General features: G+C 40.7%; 1 protein-coding gene across 1 annotated transcript in view; it reads left to right on the forward strand.

The window, feature by feature from the left end:
* Positions 1-3,879: 3,879 nt before the first annotated feature.
* The window catches only part of F5 (coagulation factor V), a 110,793-nt gene continuing 94,286 nt past the window's right edge, over positions 3,880-20,386 (forward strand). The window contains exons 1-2 of the mRNA XM_082244471.1: positions 3,880-4,216; positions 12,632-12,714. Of these exons, the coding sequence (XP_082100597.1) occupies positions 4,065-4,216; positions 12,632-12,714 (235 nt within the window). The 5' untranslated portion in view covers positions 3,880-4,064. The remainder of the gene's footprint in view (positions 4,217-12,631; positions 12,715-20,386) is intronic.

The raw sequence follows: 20,386 nt of genomic DNA on the forward strand, positions 1-20,386 counted from the left end.
GGGAGAGTCCCGGATGGCCGAGGGACTCGTGAACATCACTGTAGCGAGATGGGGCTCAGGTAAGTAATAGAGGGGCTGGATGGCTGTTGCTTACAAAAGGTTTTTTATCTTAATGCATAGAATGCATTAAGATAAAAAAAAAAAAAACCTTCTGACTTTACAACTCCTTTAACACCTGGTTGGGGTGAATAAAATGATCAGCTTTTAACAGCTGTAACTGTTTTAAAGGGAGAGCTGGAGTTTGGCTTTATTTGTTAGTGTATTTAAATCTGCTAATAGATTTAACACTCCCCCATCCTCAGACCCTTTGATATTGCTGCTGTCTGTGGTGCCTCCTGTTCTCAATCCTCTATAGTTCTGCCTCACTAAAACTGGAGGTGTGTTACTGGTCAGATCACCAAGTGAAAACAGAGGGAGATAGACCAAAGAAAAGAAAGCTGATGCAGCCACCACATTTAATAATTAGTAAGCTGCAATATATTACATTTTATTAACTCACGAATACGATTTTTTAACTTGCTGCTTCTGTAACACTCACCTTACAGCATATCAGTAAACAATGCACTACTCAGCATTGTGGTGTGCTGCATTGCCAAAAAAAGTTCATGTCTGTTTTTTAATGCTGTGATGTTTTGCCAGCCCGTTCATTTGATTGGGCTTCCTTTATGCAATGCACGGTAAAGGGGAACTTGATCCACCACCTATTTTTATTTTCTATCCCCTTGATTCACCTACTCACCTGCCCAGCAAAACCAGCATTGTCCTGCTGTGATCCATTGCACTGGGTCCTGCGCCATCTTCCTCTCTGACATCATCGAGAGCCTGGTGGCCTCTTCCAGGCTCAGGCAGCTGCCCCTTGGTCCACGCTACTGATTATATGCTGTTTTACTATGAAGAAAAATGTGAGTTGATCACCGTATGCTTTATTATAAATAAATTGCTTGATTTTAAACTTACTACACTATGAAGTCCTTCCCTTTATTTGGTGTTTGAGCCTAAAACCCCACTTAGAATACCTTCTCCCTTGATGTCTGATGCTGGTTACCCATAAGGACCATTACAGCCTACCTTAAAGGGACCACCACAGGACCGTTCACCACCCTATTTGAGACCCTGCTCCCTATTGGTACAAACACTCTTAAAGAGTGTTCTGGAGGTGAGCGGCCATTTCACTCATTTAGGATATATGTTCACCATCACCTGAGAAGCAGTTTCCCGCACCTTGTGATTGTTCACAGTTTCCCGCACTTTCGTCAATTTTTTGCACATCAGAACCTTTATGGAATTTCCACCTATTTATGAACTTATGAATCATTTATGAACATTTGCTCATACGCTTTCTATTTTATGTCTTTTCCCCTTACTTTTTGAGTATTTGGGTGTATTTATTTGTTGCTTTTTGCTATATATATATCTTCATACAGTCACAGTTCATTTATTACACAGATATATATTGGTTTCTAATACTGTGTATTATCTGTTATTTTTTACTGTTCACCTCTGATCATACCTTGTTGGGTGCTTTGATCAGTTCACCATAACTTAGTACTTCAATTCACTGTCACTTTTTTTCTTTACATTGACATTTGTTTGCTATTATTGGTTATATCTCTTTGCTGCTATCCATTGGAGTTTGTTTACACTTGTTTATGCATTTTTATGCACTTTATCACATCACTATTATTTATTTTGATGTCACGTATTTATTATTGATGTGTATATTTTAAGTGAGTTTTATTAGGGATCAATTGAGCGCCGATTTTATTGCTTTTTACCTATTTTTGCCCCTTGGCCCGCTTTGCCTTTCAGCCACTCTGTATCTCTGCTCCAGAAGTCTGCAGAATATGTTTCTGGGATATCGGAGGAGTGTGTATAGTAGATAGACACCGCTCTCCTGACCAGCTACCATGACATACGAGTAAAGGTCAGCTTCAGCCTACGCCATCTGATTCATTTCTCCCTGCCCACTGGGGGCTTAGTCTTAGGGTATCCTATTACATCCTATGACCACCGTCAGGTGGGGCAAAATGTGTTAGGGGGCGTGGTTAGTTGCCGGAGACATGTAGGCTGAAGCCGATCCTCACTCATAGGTTATGGTGACTGATTGGGAGATTGGAGCCTCTTCTATCTACTATACACACTGCTTTGGGTGGGCACACTGATACACCTGCATCCCTTTATTCCTGTGCATCATGGAAACAGAATCCCTGGCTTTGAGTGGTGTTCTAAGCTTAGTCCTGGGGATATTCCAGGAGGCTGTGGGAGCAGGACACGTCATACTCACCTAGGTGAGAATGGCAGCAGGGCATGCCAGATTTAAAAAAATGTATCAAAAAAAATCTTTGTTAGCCTGGGCTCACACTGCCACGAATTCAAAGTCACGCAACTTTGAATATGACATCCCTGCGCGACTTCATGGCGGCTTGCATAACAGAAATCAATGAAAGTTGTATTGAAGTCAAACCAAAAGTAGTGCAGGAACCTTTTTCTAAGTCAGGGTGCCTTGAGTTGCACCGAATAGAACGGTTCCATTGCTGTTAACGGGGCACGACGTGATTCAACTCTCAAGTCGCATAAAAAGTCGCGGCAGTGGGAACCGGGGATTATTTGTGGAGGGGACAGGGTTGCACAGAGAAAAGGACAACTTTCAGAGTGAAGTCCGCTGTTACATAAAAAACATGCCTGTTAATCCGGCAATGCAACAAACCAGAACAGAGGTCCAAATGGATTCTGTGTCGTGTTAGTAGTAAACAGGGCTGCTATTAGAAATCACGGAGCCCCGTACAGCCTACCTAGCAGGGCCCCCCGCCCCTGAATATATCAAGACAATATTTTCACTAAAAATACACTAAAATCATTATTAGCGGGCACAAACATAACAGAGAACTTGTGTGAATTGGCCCATAATTAGCTTTTTACATTTTAAAAAATATATATAATTAAAAAAAAAAAAAGTTAAAAATGTTTCAAATGATTTTATTTTACAATTTTTGTAGAATTATTTATTACAATGTTTAATTATTATTGTTTATTTTTTAACAATTTGTTTTTTTTTTTTACATAACAAGGAAGCCTGCAGCGCTGCGGGGGGGGGGGGGTGCTTTGGGGGGAATCAGAATCAGCCAGAACAGTAAGGGGGATCAGTGTTGGAGAAGCAATTACAGGAACGATGCCCTGTGTCTGTGTCTCTACCCGCAGCAGCTGAAAGCTGGCAGGAGGGGGAGAAAATGGCTTTCAGCTGCTGCAGAGAGCCGCACAGCGCTTCCTTCTGTAATTGCCCCTCTGCCCAACCACACCATTTCCCCGTGCTGATGGGCCCTCCTCTGTGCCCGGGCCCCATACAGATGGATTGGTGGTCCCCCCCCCCCCCCCTATCAGCGGCCCTGGTAGTAAAGTCCAAACCTGACAGGGGTTTCAATCCTTCAAAAACTGGAAAAAAAAAAAGGGCTTGACAAACGATTTCATATCATTTTCCTGATTATTATGATCTATAAAATTATAATACATTGGGCATCGGCCTATAGCATGCAGGGATATATTATTTCAGGAGAAATGAGAGGCTTGTAGGTACAGGACCTTTGCACCAAAGTGCCCTTTGTCTCCCTCTGTTTTCCCAGAACTGACTCATGGTTTACTGTAATTGAGCGAATAAAATGCAGAATCTCAATATATTTACAGCAAATATTTCAGGATATTTGAGTTAAAAAGTTCTTGACCAAGCCTTTCGCCCCCTTTGAGTTGATGTCATGAACAATTACATTTTTTTTTTTTTTGTGAATCCTGGCAGCCCAGGAAGCCAGACGTTGATGTGTGCACGACTCACATTAGTGTACTGCTCCACAATGGGAAGCTTTCGTCACTACCCTGCAGGTTCCTCTTACATAAGGGAGTGAAGTTTGCTGTCCTGAGTGGGTGTCTCATCATCTCCTGGTCATGATGTCAATGCCTGGGACAAGAGGTCAGTCTTATTGATCGCTGTGCAAGCAGCAGCAGCAGCCTGTTTACAGAGATCTGGGACTCCAAAAAGAAGCAGAAGTAGCCTGCATGCATTGAATTGAATAAGGATGGATCAGAGGAGCTTCCACTCTATGCCAGTGGTCCTGTTATTTGTGGGCACACTGGTAGGCATCACCCCAGCTGTCAGTGGAATTGTCAGGGAGCACTATGTGGCTGCTGTGACAGTGGACTGGGATTACAGCAATGGAGAAGATCCAAGGTAAATCCTTTAAATATATAATATTCTAAAAACTGGTGATATTATTATTGTTTGAATGAATATTTTTGTTGTTTAGGTGATTGAGGGCACTTGTTAGGTGGTTGCAGCAGTTCGTAATTTATTTGTATTTTACTTTTTTGTTATGTAGCCGCGCATGAGCTTATCATCTTAATTTTCCTTTAAATATATGACCTAGGACAACTGGATAGGCTGTACTGGTTTGGTAAAACCTATAGGGGTCTATTTATCAATGTTTTCACCCAAGATCTAAATAAGTTTCACCTAGGATTCACACGTTTTCATATAAGATTTAATTTGAAAAAGGCATGACAGTTGTGTGAATTTTGGATGAAAATACTGATAAATAGATCCCATAACAAGGTTTTATTTTTCACCTTATAAAGTGTCAGTAAGTGCAAACTTGAAGCATGGTTGTACATGTAACTGATTTCTTAAAAGTGTACTATCAAATGTTTATTTTCCTGGCCGCTAAAATGATTTTTTATGACAAATGTATGATGTCTCATCATTACGCATTTCTTAGTCTGGTAATTTTATGAAAAATAATTAAAGCAGCCCTTTATGGGGGGGAGAAATTTTAATTTTCTGTATTTCTGCAGATTTTTGAAAAACAAAAAAAATGTATGTTATTTCATATAAGAAATTATGAGATACTATATTTCTGCAGATTTTTGATAAAATTATTTATGGCATTAAAAAATACAATTTTACTGGATTTAACAGAATTCAAAAGAATTTAACATATTTGAAAAAAAATAAAATAATCATAAGGGAGTGGATGGTCAATGATCAATTCACACTTTAAGTTGTGAAAATGCATGTAGCTTTCTACATTTTTAAACATGAATTAGGCTGTTATTTTTTTTTTTGTGTGAATAATTTCACGTCCATTTCCCTGCATGTATTTTTACATTACTATTGATTAATTAATTAATTTTTTACAGGTATTTATATAGCATCAACAATTTATGCAGTGCTTTACATATATTGTACATTCACATTAGTCCCTGCCCTCTAGGAGCTTACAATCTAAGGTCCCTATCTCACATACACACAGACTAGGATCGATTTAGACAGGAGCCAACCTACCAGCAAGTCTTTGGAGTTTTGGGAGGAAACCCATGCAGGCACAGGGAGAACATGCAAACTCCATGCAAACAGTGTCATGTTTGGGATTCAAATGCTAGTGCTGCTAGGCTGAAGTCCTAACCACTGAGCCGCAATTTATTATTTTTATGTAAAATAATATATTATAATGCGTATAATATGTCTTAGCCTGAAACAAAACTAAATAAGAAAAAAATCAAAAAGTGGACTTTTAAAGCACCCAACGCAGATATTTAAAAAATCAGAAATATCACCTATTCGAGAGGATACTGTTATACCACCAACAAATTAATTCTGACACCTATCTGTAACCATCTATAATTATATGCCCACATCTTTCATCACTTTAGAAACTTATGAAACTTAGACTTAACTTTAAACTTCACTACACTTTATAAACTTCTCTTATGTCCTCATTAAGCCTGTGATCAAATAGTTGATGATGTTATGGTGTGCAGTGGTAATAACACCTTATTATGTGTATATTTGGGCTGGGAAGAGGGCATAACCCTCTCAGATGAGGTCTAACTACTATGCACTATGGGTCATGGTTGCCTGTTTTCATGACTTACTAGTATTTTAATGCATTTCAATAAAATATATTTCCAATTTTTGCATATCTCCATTGGGTGCCTTAACAGTTTGCATGCCATTTTTTTCTTATTTAGTTGTCTATTCATATGCAAGATGTGCCACCTTGTTACCTACCCCCACCCCATATTTTGCCTGTAAAAGATAGTGATGCCTTAAGGCCGGCCACAGATGGAGCAATTTTCTTTCCTGCAGCCACGGTTGTGCGACGCTGTACCCAAATAAAATTTACTTCCTTTTTCTTCCCCACAAATAGAGCTTTCTTTTGGTGGTATTTGATCACCTATGCGATTTTTAATTTTTGTGCTATAAACAAAAAAAGAGCGACAATTTTGAAAAAAAAAACACAATATTTTTCACATTCTGCTATATAACATTCCCCAAAAAAAACAATTTACAAATCAAAATGTTTTAACATTTTAGGCCAATTTGTTTTCTGCTACATATTTTTGGTAAAAAAAATTGCAATAAGCGTATTTTTATTGGTTTGTGTAAAAGTTATCGCGTTTACTAACTATGGGAAAGATTTATGTCATTTTTATTTATTTTTTATTTTTTTTACTAGTAATGTCATATTTTGCGATTTTTTTTTTGCGGGACTGCGACATTGTGGCGGACAGATCGGACCCCTAACTGACATTTTTGACACTTGTGGGGAGACCAGTGACATAACTACAGTAATCAGTGCTATAAATATGCACTGTTACTGTAATAATGACACTGGCAGGGAAGGGGTTAACCCTATGGGTGATCAAAGGGTTAAATGTATGCCTCATGCTTCCTAAAGTGCGTGTGGGGGGGGGGGGTTCTTTGACACAGACAGAGATTGCAGGTTCAGCTTTGCTGAATCCTGTGATTTCTCCCTGTCTGTCACTGAGAAGATCTGCCTGCTTTGTTTACATACATTTACGAAAGTCACACTTTCCCCGATGATCGGGGAAGAGAGGCGGCGATCGCCGCCTCTCCTCCTCCAGCCCAGCAAGCCTCCGGCGGCGCGCACCCTCCGCCTAGACCATTAGGGGTCCAGCAACGTATGTCTACGTCGCTGGACCCAGGGGAGCTGCACTGCCACAGTAGGATTACTGTTGGCAGTCGGCAAGTGGTTAAAACTCATGCGGGCAGTGCTTTCCAAAACACATTGTAGCACAGAGATATGAACATTCATTATTTGGGCTCATTCATACTATTTCCGTTTAGCTCCACTGATCTATCATTGCAGCATTCAGGTGTGTTCAGTTTATCTGCCCCCAAAAAAAATATAGAATTCTGTGTGTCTAAATGTCTAAACGCATGGAAAACACTTACAGTCATGTAAATACAAATACATTTAGGCCTCTTGTGCATAGGGGCCATGTAACCGATATGTCCCTGACTCCAGGAGGGACAGGTGCAGACTGCAGACCTGCTGCTTAGAGCCTGCCAAAGTCTATGTGAAAGTCTATGGCAGGCTGCGACTGGATGGGGCTGAACTCTGTACCAAATGGCACCTGTGTTTAGGGCCCTGTGTGTTCATAAACAAATGCCCAGAATTCAGAAGAACTCTGTTCCACGTGTAAGGAACCTTAAACACGGAATCACTTCTCCTGCATTTAAATAAACCAAATGCTGGAAGCCAGGGACAATGTAGCCTTGGAGAAAGTATTTGTCGGAGTTAATTTTGCAGCGTCCTTTTATAGTTACAGTCACCAGTAAAATGTCCCTGAAATGACCATAAAATGTTACTACCTACAATAAAAAGGAATGTGCTGATGCAAATTACAAATTCTTTTTGCAGCTTAGCAGAGAATAATCATTATGAAAAACAAAGGCAAACTGTGTAGGAGTTTTACATCATGTATTTGAGTCTATTCTCTTCAAGTAGGCCAATGCACAGATTACCGGTGCTATAATTTTTAGGTGTAGTAACAAAATAACCACTTAAAGTAGCACTAAGAAAAACATTTTTCTTCAACCATGTATTCACTTAGAAGAGAAATATGGGAATACTTTTTTAAAAATCATACCTTCCTAGGTGGGTTCAGCATTGGCCCCTGCCAGCTCTAACACTGAGAACTGAGCGACCAAACACCGCTGATTGCTCGGTTCTCAGAGCTCCCTGAGCAGAGAGCTGCTGACTGTCAGTCAGCAGCTCTCTGATCTGCCCCTCCCCCCCATGCTCACTGGAGCGATGGGCTGTGGAGGGGGCGGGAGCGGCCGGCTCAGGCTCTCATCGGCTCGCTGAGAGGCTGAGCCAGGTGCCAGTCCAGGTACATTATATTGTAAAAGGTATTTGGAAGCCTGCCTTTACACGCACATGAACTCTAATGTCTTTAATGTCATCCCAATCTTAGTCTGTAGGGTTCAATATTGGGTTGGCCCACCCTTTGCAGCTTTACCAGCTACAACATCAGTGCCTGGCCTCACAAATGCGCTTCTGGAAGAATGGTCAAACATTCATATAGTCACACTCCTAAACCTTGTGGACAGCCTTCCCAGAAGAGTTGAAGCTGTTATAGCTGCAAAGGGTGGGCCAACTCAATATTGAAACCCTATGGACTAAGACTGGGATGCCAATAAAGTTCATGTGCGTGTAAAGGCAGGTGTCCCAATACTTTTGACAATCTACTGTATGTGGGTGGATCCTGACCTTTTTGTCGCAGTCTTGGCCAAGCCTGGATTGGCTCTGTGACGTCAACCAGCAGTGGGCTTCAGAACGAACTGTACTCCTGTGATCCACACAGAAGTACAGCCAAACAAGCTTTGGCTGTACTTCTCCTTTAACTCATAAAGTACTTTCTATTGTTCTCATTTTACTCCAAATTCCTTTTTTTTTCTGCTGTGAACCAACTTTTTTTGGCTATGTTCATTCTCCACACTGTATGTGGGAACATAGCGACCCTCTCTTGCTTGCTCTCAAGATGGGCTAGGGACTATAGAAAGATAGATACTTAGAGCAGTGCGCATGATTGCAACATTCCCAACACATTCCAAACAAATAGAAAGAAGTTAGGGGAAAAGTAGAGGTATTACAAAAAAAAAAGAGGGGGGGGATATTCTCTCTTTCTCTGCAATACATTTATGGACTATTGTGCTCATTTATAAGTTAGCCATAAGCAAATTATTAGTTAAGAATGTTAGCTTGAGCCCCGTACACACAATCAGAAAATCATACAAAAAATACCGCTTTCATATAATATGATCGTTAATACACAGCTTTTGTCCGAAATTATCCGAAGGGACAAACACGAAAACTTTTCTCGTACGATGCCAGATCGTACGATTTTCGTTTAATCAGTACAGTTTTTGTCCAAAAATACAATACAAATACAATACAATACATTACTACCAAATTTTTATTCTGTCGCACGAGAAGTTTCGGATTTTAGTAGCCTCTGCGTTTTCAATATGGAGACTAGCATGCAAAAGAAACGGACGATCATTCGTCCAATGATCATATCCTGTGTACTAGGTTTTAGTTAGGATCTGAATTTTTGCTTAGTACAGCAATGATCGGTCAACATGTCGAACATTTGCATTTAACTATAATGTATTGCTTAGGTTGAGTTACGCTTTGCACCTATATTTTGCTGCACCAGGTGGCAGAAGAGTGTCTAAGAGGAACAGTATATGGACTTTAAGTCCTGAACTTCAGCACTATGTGATATTTATGTGTCATTTATTCACTGGGGGATCATCTCAGCAGAGATAATGCTCCAATGCTGTATTGTGATGTGAAGTATATATTGTTTTGATGTTCATGCTGATAAGGTAAACAACAGCAAGGAATTTACAAGCCAATAAGGAAATTATTTACACTAATTCATATATTGACTTTTTTCACTACTACTGCAATAGCTAGTGGTAGGGCTCTACCAGATATGCTGTAAATATGTTATTGTAAGAGTACCTGTCACGTGGTTGTGGATTGCCTGGTGATTGCCTCATTTGCTTAATGTGAACTATTTTTGCTGAACTTTCTTTTATGTTGAATGCTGCATATTCTGTAATTATATATATATATCTATATATATATATATATATATATATATATATATATATGCCGTATATTTATGCCGTATATTTTGTAACTGGTTATTTCCCTTCCCTCCTGTTGTACCAGGATCCTTTGCTCTTGGGAGCAAAAGCTTTTGATGGTTTTCCTGGTCCATGAGAACAAGGCCAGATTCTTAGGGCAGGGGGGGGGTGTGGCACCCTTCTCTAGTTAGACTTCTAGGTTACATTTTTGGCTTCAGGGTAGTGAGTAGAACAGTGATTGATTGTTTCTTTCTGAGTTGAGTGCTTGAATTCTCACACCTGCCACTGAAAGATGTTTCCAGAGAGCAGGAAGATTCAGGTAACCAGTGTAAATATTTATCATGCTCCAGCTAATCTCTGTAAAGAGTCCAGAAGATGGCTGGGGAGGTGATAAATGTTTAGGGGGTCTGAGCAGAGTGTTCGTTTCCGTCCATGGAGGGTTCCAGTTCTCTTTGGGCTGCTGCTCCTGGAGGCAGCTTTACTGGCAAGAAATTGTAGCTTGGGCCTCAGCAGCTGCTGGAAAAAGGGCCTGTAGAAGATTGTCAATGGATTTTTGCTGGAGGGCACTTTCCTGAAGTCCTGGTCTGGAGCCAAAAATTGACTGTGTTGAGGGCTGAGAACGGGGGGTGAGCAGATGGGGGGGTCTGTTTGTACACAGGTGAGGGCAGTGGGGGAGCAGGGGTCAGAGCTGATGCAGCTGCATGAAAAGATGGAGAGTTTAGCTGTTGTAGGGGGGAAGGGCTAAGAGGTGGCTTCAGAGATGATCTGTGAGAGAAGGCTGCAGAGATGAGCTATTGATGTGGGGGAAAAAGTGTTCTCTGTGCATAGCAAACCTCTGAGCCCTACACTCTATGCTCAACACCCTCCTGTATATTATGTAGATCTGTGCCCAGCACTCAGTGCTGGGTTCAGGACTGCATAAAATACACTGTGTATTATATAGTCATGTGCCAAGCGCTCTGTGTATTATGCAGTCCTGTGCCCAGTGCTCTGTGTATTATGCAGTTCTGTGCCCAGCGCTCTGTGTATTATGCAGTCCTGTGCCCAGCACTCTGTGTATCATACAGTCCTGTGCCCAGCGCTCTGTGTATTATGCAGTCCTGTGCCCAGCGTTCTGTGTATTATGCAGTCGTGTGCCCAGCACTCTGTGTATCATGCAGTCCTGTGCCATTTGCCAAAAAAATCCCCAATTTTAATTTTAAAATTCTGGTCACCTTATCCCAACTAGAAGACAGAAACGCAAACTGACCACACTAGTAGAGATCTGCTTCCATCTATAGCGTGGTCAGAGTGAAACAGAAAAGACGGGGAACTTTTAAAGAACCCCAGGTTTTACAAAATCTTTTGGAGTAATATGCACTTTAAAAATGCATTTATATTTAGGGATACAAATCCGAATAAAAAGGACAACTGAGGAGGAAAAAAGAGACAGAAGAGTTTGGTTTCAAAAGAGGGAAGGTCCCTCCTGTTTGTGTTCCCTTCAATTGCATTGCAGTAAATTAGTCTGGACTGTGCATGTTTGTTTATTAATCCTTTAATTATATATTCATGGTGACTGCCATCTTAGCTTCTGTTTGATCTGCAGTTTGTGGCATGTCTTGCAAGTAACAGTTTTGAGACACAGTTAAATATTTAAGCTGTTGATGTTCCAATGTATAGAAGAGTAACTTGTGTTCAATTATGGTCCTGTTCAAAGTGGTGAAAAGATCTACAAGGTACTATGAGATCTGAGAATAAAAACAGGAATGGCTATTTTAGAGGTCTTTTCCAGAGACCTATACAATGGCTGTTAGCGGTAAGGAAGAAATATTTTTTTCTTCAAAGCAAATTGCACCAATCCCTAGAAGAGTTTTCTTTTTTACTTTCCTTTTCAGAAAAAGATGATGTACTGTGTTAGCCAGGGACACATGCACAGGAAGAACATTTGAAAAATGTCTTGACAAAATGATATCTTTAATATTTTAAGGTAGTAATAAACCCTCAGAGTTTTTAAAAGCGCATAAAATATAGTTCCCTTTAAATTCTATCGATCTATTCACAATCTATGTGCTGTGTTTTCAAAAAGCCCTGCTTGCTGCATCTTTGGTGCCCATAAAATGTACCTTCCATTATAGTCAATGGAAACGTACCAAAAGCCCACTGCTGTGCATTTTTGGAGTCATGTATAAGTTTTTCTTCAGGTGCCAGTAATGAAAATGCATGCAAAACGCATCTAAAACACATATGTATTGTGTTAAATTTTAACCCAATGCATTAAAACTCAGTTAAAAGACGCGTTTTTGAAAAATGCATACCGCGATTTTAAGCACATCAGTGTGAATTGGCCGCTAATATTTGTTTAAGTTAACCACTAATAGGTATTGCTTTAACATCACTTTTTTGCCTTCTCTACCTGTGTGTATTTACCTTCGTCTAGGCGATGAAAGATCTAGGGATTCCAATGCTGCAAGATATATTTATATGATTGAATTCAATAAACATGTTTTTTTTTTTTTTTTACCAGTTAGCTATGTGGGCGATGCATAAAAAATGTCTTGTTGGCCAAATTAACCAATCACATCTGTACCATGTTGCATGTTACACCCTAAATACAGGTGCAAAGGTGGACTTTGTCTATAAATTGCTTGTTTTCCTTGTGATAGCCAATAACTTATGCATTCAAATCTTGTCTTTGTTATGCAGTTCCGATAATGTGTTTAAGAAGATAGTTTACAAAGAATATGAAAAAGGCTTTGTTGCATTAAAACGTGGCTCAAAACTGTCAGGTAAGTTCCTTTAAAAAAAAAAAAAATTATGTCAAACAGTACTTGTTCGCCTTTCCGCCAGTCTTTGCAGCTACTTGTTGTGTCAACCTTTGTGAATTAATGTAAAAACTGTCATTGAGATGGCACTTGACTCCATATAGGCTTCTATAGTCCTCTATGTTGGAGATATAATGCATCCAGGAAGTATTCAAAGCACTTCACATTTTTAAACCATTTCTGTTACAGCCTTATTTCAAAATAGATTAAATGTATTGTTTTCTTCACAATTCTACAAACAATACCCCATAATGACACTTTAAAAGAAGTTTGTTCGAATCTTTGCAAATTTATTAAAAATAAAAAAGCACAAAATTACATGTACGTAAGTATTTACAGCCTTTGCCGTGACACTCAAAATTGAGCTAAGGTGCATCCTGTTTCCATCGATCATCCTTGAGTGAAGTCCACCTGTGGTAAATTCAGTTGATTAGACATGATTTAGAAAGGCACATGCCTGTCTATATAAGGTCCCACAGTTAACAGTGCATGTCAAAGTACAAACCAAGCCATGAAGTCCAAGGAATTGTCTGTAGACCTCTGAGACAGGATTGTATCAAGGCACAGATCTGGGTAAGGGTACAGAAAAATGTCTGCAATTCAATGCAATCAGCACAGTTGCCTCCCTCATCTGTAAATGGAAGATGTTTGGAACCACCAGGACTCTTTCTACAGCGGGCCCCCGGCTAAACTGTGCAATCGGGGTAGAACGGCCTTAGTCAGGGAGGTGACCAAGAACCCCACGATCACTCTGACAGAGCTCCAGAATTTCCCTGTGGAGAGAGGAGAAGCAGTAAAAGCCCCTTTGGAGTTTTCCAAAAGGCACCTGAAGGACTCTCAGACCATGATGAAACAGATGATGACATGATGACTCTCAGGTCTGATCAGGGGCGTAACTACAGGGGTTGCAATTGTAACCAGGCCCCATGCTCCAGGGGGCCTGTGCGGCTCCCCTGTACACCTGGATAGGAGGGGCGGCGGGGACAGCATGTAGAGAAATCACTGTCCTCCGTTTTCCTCCTGTAGCTGCAGGAGGAAAATGGAGGAGATTGGTTCCGCTGTATGGTGCCCCCGCCACTCCTCCTATCTAGTTCACTTGTTTTCTGTTGTCTCTAGGCCCCTGCGTGCTCCCCCCTGGTCCCCCTCCCTACTGTGCTGCCCCCCACCCCCCACTGTGCTCCCTCCCCTCTCCTGCCGGCTGCTGCAGGGGATGTTTCACAATAGAGAACCAGGAAGGGGTCGGTAAATATGTAATTTACCAGCTCCTTCCTTTTCTGAATGGACAGAGTCATAGTCAGTGACATTGTAAAAAAATAAAATAAAATGATAAAAATTTTAATATTACAATTAAAATACCAAAAAATAAAAACTACTGACACCAGAGGGTGAACTTCCAGGATCGCAAAGGCCAAACTTGCAACCGGGCCCTGGCATTCCACCACCGTGGCACCGTGGGGAAGCACCAAGATGGCAGATAGGGGGGCCACTGCAGAACTTGTGAAAGGGTCCCGCTTCGGGACCATAATAAAGGGCCCCACAACTGGAGTAGAGGGCCCCAGGATCAGTGTTAAGAGCCCCAGGCTTGAAGGAAAGGGCCCCGGCCTGGGGTCCGGGGGGCCCTTCATAGTTTCTTGCACCGGGGCCCTGAAGGTTCTAGTTACGCCTCTGGGTCTGATGAAACAAAGATTGAACTCTTTGGCCTGAATGGCAAGCGCCGTGTCTGGAGGAAACCAGGCACTGCTTATCACCTGGCCAATCCCAACCCTACAGTGAAGCATGGTGGTGGCAGCATCATGCTGTGGGGATGTTTTTCAGTGGCAGGAACTGGAAGACTAGTCAGGATCAAGGGAAAGATGAATGCAGCAATGTACAGAGATATACTTGATGAAAACCTGTTCCAGAGCACCCTGAACCTCAAACTAGGAGGAAGGATTATCTTCCAACAGGACAACGGCCTTAAGCACACAGCCAAGATAACAAAGGAGTGGCTACAGGACAACTCTGTGATTGTCCTTGAGTGGCCCAGCCAGAGCCCTGACTTGAACCTGATTTAACATCTCTGGAGAGATATCTGAAAATGGCTGTGCACTGACGCTCGGATCCCAACAAACCTAAAGGAGCTTGAAAGGTCCTGCAAAAAAGAGTGGGAGAAACTGCCCAAAAATAGGTGTGCCAAGCTTGTAGCATCATACTCAAAAAGACTTGAGGCTGTAATTTGTGCCAAAGGTGCTTCAACAAAGTATTGAGCACAGGCTGCGAATACTTATGTACATGGGATTTTTCTTTTGTTTTTTTATTTTTAATAAATTTGAAAAGATTTCAAACATATTTCACAATGTCATTGTATGGGTATTGTTTGTAGAATTTCGAGGAAAAGTATGAATTTAACCCATTTTGGAATAAGGCTATAACATAACAAAATGTGGAAAAAGCACTGTAAATACTTTCCAGATGCACTGTATAAGCACTCTAATGCATATATCATGGACCTGCAAAAGTATTTGAAGTTTTTTGTGAAAATGTTTTCAAATAATTTCTGAAATCACAGGGGTTTTAACACCACCCAAACCTCCATTAGCTATTCTAAATCTTAATGTTGATAATTTCCCAGCCTGTTATTGTGTTATTGCTACACACATATTATGGGATAAAAAAAAGAGAGGCGCCTCTGAGTGCAGATTTAAAATTTAATAATAAGTAGTGACTCACAATAAGTAAATATTTCGAAGCATATCAATGTGGATTGTGGATCGTAGGATCCCAGGTGGATGTCAGTCCCTTGTGCTGGAGTACAGCAGCGTCCTGCGAAAGAGTGTAGGTTTGGAATGGCCTCACAGTGCCCCATCTGGAAGGAGAATCTTCAGAACGAGGCTTGGAACGCGATAGCTCCAGCGGTGTAGGATCGTGACGTCACCAAATGCGATGCGTTTCAGAGCTTGCGCGCTGCCGGTGTTACGGCAGCCATACTCCTTTCTCAAAACATCACGCAGACATCATGATCCCACGCCGCTGGAGCTATCGCGTCCCAAGCCTCGTTCTGCCAGACAAAACACAGACAGGGCACTGTGAGGCCGTTGTGGTGTTTTAACAATTAATTTAGGCATAGCAATAAATCAATAATATTAATTTAACAATTCATATTACAGATTACCTCTTGACTCAGTTATGAGAACTCAAGCCAGCTCAACCATCAGATGTTAATAAACACAATGTCCAAATGTCTAAAATTCCAGGGAGACATGAGCACATAAAGCACTTGTGATGGATGGGAGGGAGGGAGGTTTTTTTTGCTACAAATGGCCACAAAGCTGAAAACCATTCCAGTGATCCTTTATATACTGTCCAGAATTTTCCATGAGTCCTTATTAGTTCAATTTGGATCCTTAATTTGCATTTTTTATGGTGGACATTACACCAAACCTAACTTAATACACACAACATATCATATTAATACCAATAGCAAACTTTGCATGGGATGGGGTGGCAGCAATCCCATGAGTAGTCCCAAAGGTTTGTGCCCACTTTATACATTAGCAGCACATTTTACTAATGCTAGACACTGGGGAAAAAAATATTACTCCTACTCCAATTTCTTTTCTGCTCTTAGAAGCTGAAGCTCAAAAAGCGTTAATAGCCTAAAGTAGTATGCATGGACATAAAATAACACTATTTAGCTTCTAGGAGCAGAAAAATGATAATAACAGCAATTATTTAAACAAAATGCTAGTGTGCGTGGAGCCTAAGGGATATTTAAAGTGTTCCTAAACCCACAACAGTAAAATCAATCTGTTTATGGAGTAAAGCATGCTTGTTATACTCACTGTGGAGCGGGTTAATGCTCCACATTGTGTAAAAAAAGGCTGTTTGACCTGTATGCACAGATCCTACTCTCCTTCCACTGACTCCAGAACATGTCCAGATAAGACAGAGCCTTTGTAGTCAGGCTGCACATGCTCAGTTTGGTGTGTATTGCTAGAGAGTTTTTTTTTTTCTTGGGAGAGTGCATGTGATCAACACAGGGCCAATCAGCACTGTCTAGACAGAGGGCCAGGGGTCCTGGATCCTGATAGGATAGCTCAATGCAATATGAAAACTCCTCCTACAAGCTTTACCAGGAACTGATAGAAGGCACAAGACTGCTATATACTACTGATGAGAAAAGGTATTTAGCAGTTTATTTTTACTAAAATAATTGCATTTATGTGGACTGTGGGAGACCAGATATAGTGAAAGCAGGGTCCTGGGTTTAGTAATACTTTTACCTTAATACCAATGTTTGTTGCTTTAACAGCTGTATAATGCATATATTTCCAGCATATTATAATTAATCCTATTTCTATGTAACTATGCTAACTACACTACACTACTACTAATACTATCATTTTTCTGTAACATTCTATTTGTTAAAACTTATTAAACATTGATAATGAAAAAAAAATGGATTTTCAGTGTTTGGCTAAACCACTGAAGTTTTTTTTTTTTTTTAAACCTCTTCAGCTTTGGTAAAGTTTAGGTGGACATTTTGCAAACACACCATTGTGTGCTCAGCCAGCATTCAGCAAACAGTAACCAGCTCTATACAAACAAAGTGTTTTGCTTTGTCTTTGCATTGGGACCGCATTGAGCAACTCTGCCCGGAACAGCCCCAACACAGATGTGAATGACCCCTAAAGAGAACTGACTGGCTTCTCTGGTGTGGAATTGAAATGTTTCCAGAATCCATAAATCATATTTACTTTTTTTCTTAGAGTTGCTTCTATTAATATTAGAATATTAGGAATGTTTTGCATATCTTCACTTTTTTTCTTTTTTTTACTACATACTATTTTGTCACTTTAAACTCTGATATTTTCATTGTTTCAGTAAACTATAAATGATATCCTAGAAATGTTATGAAACAGCAAAAATCACTAGCTTTGTTTTACTGTTGCTTTGGCATAGATTGTTTAGCACTCTTTTAGGCCAAAGCATAATCTTCTTATAATTGCATTTCCTGCAGCTCAAATCCTAAAATCTTTCTTATCTAAAAAAAACCCCTGCTGCTAAAGTATTTTGCTTCTGGTGATGGCCACACTCAAAGGCTGATAAGCATGAGACTTTTAATTACAGGCTCTAATATATAGCGCAGTCAGGGGTAATTACTTTGAAACGTTGTTTTATTAAAGAAGGAAGTTCCAGCAATCCTTTATTAAGCATTAATGGGTGGAAAATTCCATTCTGGTCAAAACCACATTGTATGTACTATTGTAGAGGCTGCTTCACAAAATAAAACTACTATTTTCTTGTATTAGACACAGCCTTATTCAGAGAAGAGTCTTGCATTCTAGAGCGCTAATCATTAAAGCCCATTTAAAAATCCAGTTTAAAAATTATGAATACATTCCAGTTCATCAAAACAAAATGTGTGCCCCTTCCACACAGGCGGACCATTTAGATCCGCCTGTCGGTTTTTCAGGCGGATCTGAACGGATGCCCCATGCATCTCTATGAGACATGTCCGCTGACATCTTATCCGTCAAATCTGGACGGATGGAAACCCTATTTTCCAACCATCCAGCAGATCGGATCGGATGAGAACGGACAGACGGTCCATTTCCATCTGATTCCCCCATAGAGAACAACTGGGACCTGACAGCTCTGTCTCCGCACACAGCGCTGAGACAGAGTAGCCATCCACCTGCTCAGCGGGCATTAGGCCCCTTGCACACTGCAGCTTAAAAATGCTCAGTACAGCTTTTTTTTTTTTATGAGCTAAAATAGAACCCAGTCATTCTAATGTGCCTATGCACACATGCGCGTAAATGAGCGCTGCGTATTCTTCAGTAAGAACAAAATAGAAAAATCTGCATTTTTGGGCAATAATTTATGCCGAATGCGTGCATTTGCACGCAAATACGCGCAAATGCGATCAAATGAAGGCACACGATTATACTGTTGATCTGAAAAAGAATTTGCATATTCAGAGGCGCAAATTTACCCGAATTTACGCAAATTTGCGTGAACGCATATTCGTGAAAAAGCGCGGAAATACAATAAGACAAAAATTACGGCTGAAAAAGGAGATGCTCAAACAGGAGTATTGTGTGCAAGAGGCCTTAGGCAGATCGATCCCTCGCTGAGAAAAACGCTGATGGACTCCCCTGTGTGAAAGGGGCCTTACTGTCCATTTTGTTTATTAAGCAGCCACATCTTGTTCTTACCTTTTCTCACTTAAATAAGAAAATTTAATAAAAACGATTGAAACACAAAGCAGACACATCTTGTTCCCCCCTTTTTCGCACTTAAAAAAGAAAATTTAATAAAGGCGACTAAAACAGAAAGCAGCCACATCTTGAGTAGAAAAGTCTTCCCCTGCCAGCATGGTGTAAAAAAGCACGATTGCTCATGCTCCGTGCTCCCTGCTGAGTCAGACCTGCTGGCATTATCCATATGCTTTTATCTCAAATATGACAATATTCAGTGCAAACATACAAAGAAGTAAATACAGAATAAAATGCCAGCTGGACACTAAAGGTCAATACCAGAAACTTCTTAGATAAATGGTAAAAAATACAGTGCAGCGCATTATAAAAACAAACAATAATAAAACACAAATGAACAGTCCGTAAGCAACTTGACCTATAGTATAAAATTGTGACACACAAACAATAAAGTCTATAGGCAGCCTGGAAAAGTGACGGGGACAACAACTCTGGGGTGAAAAGTGATTCCATAAACCATGCAGAAGTATATGGTGAAGCTCAGCCCATCTATGACAGACAAACATTGCCTCTCACCCCACAAACTTGACCCAAAAAGGTCACATAGCCTAATCATAGGATCTCTGTGGTAAATTCCAATGTGGAAGTCCCAGCTTGAATAGAGGAATCTCCATGTGGCTCCGTATATGTGAAAATAAAAGACGCAATCTAGTGCTCTCTGTATACTAATAAAATGTAATCAAAACGATAGAGAGGTACTTACAAAGAAGGCACTGAAACAGTGCTTTAAAACAGTGTGAACATTCAAACCAATGTGATGGCCGCGGGTGACGTCATACGTTAGTCCTCCCCCGTACGCGTTACGTCTGTGGGCGGGACTTTCATCTGATTGGAGAGCTCTAGCTCTGACACAGAAGAAGGTGGGTTGGAACTCTGCAGAAAGATCATTACTGCCACATAGACAGCAAGGGTCCCTCTTTACATCACGCTGGCAGGATGCAGTCTTTTCTGCTTATGAGAAAAACACAAGGTGCCTGTAAGTGCAACATAGACAATTTATTGTAACACACAAGGGTTAAAAACACTGGCAGTGGGTGTAGACCTGTCAAAAAGAACCTTGCTTAACCTATTCCTGAGCTTTTTAGCACCTCCTTCCCGCCTCTCCGCTGCTTATAAACCAGTAGCTCCCCAGAGGGCATAGGTCTGATGAAGGAGCCACACATGCCTTGAAACGCGTTACTGCCCACCCCCACCTGACATCAGCCGTGTGTGTTCCAGTGTGGTTCTGGAAGCCCGGCCCCACCACTGCCTCTCTGCTCCGATACATGACAGCTGCAGGCCGGCTCTTTTCCACACATCCACATAGGATGGCGCAGGGTCTAAAGGATTGGCTATGTGATATGCCTCATCTTAATTTAAACTCTTGTAAGTGTTTT

The sequence above is a fragment of the Pelophylax lessonae genome (assembly GCF_965119305.1).
Source record: "Pelophylax lessonae genome assembly, chromosome: 2".
NCBI lineage: Eukaryota > Metazoa > Chordata > Amphibia > Anura > Ranidae > Pelophylax > Pelophylax lessonae.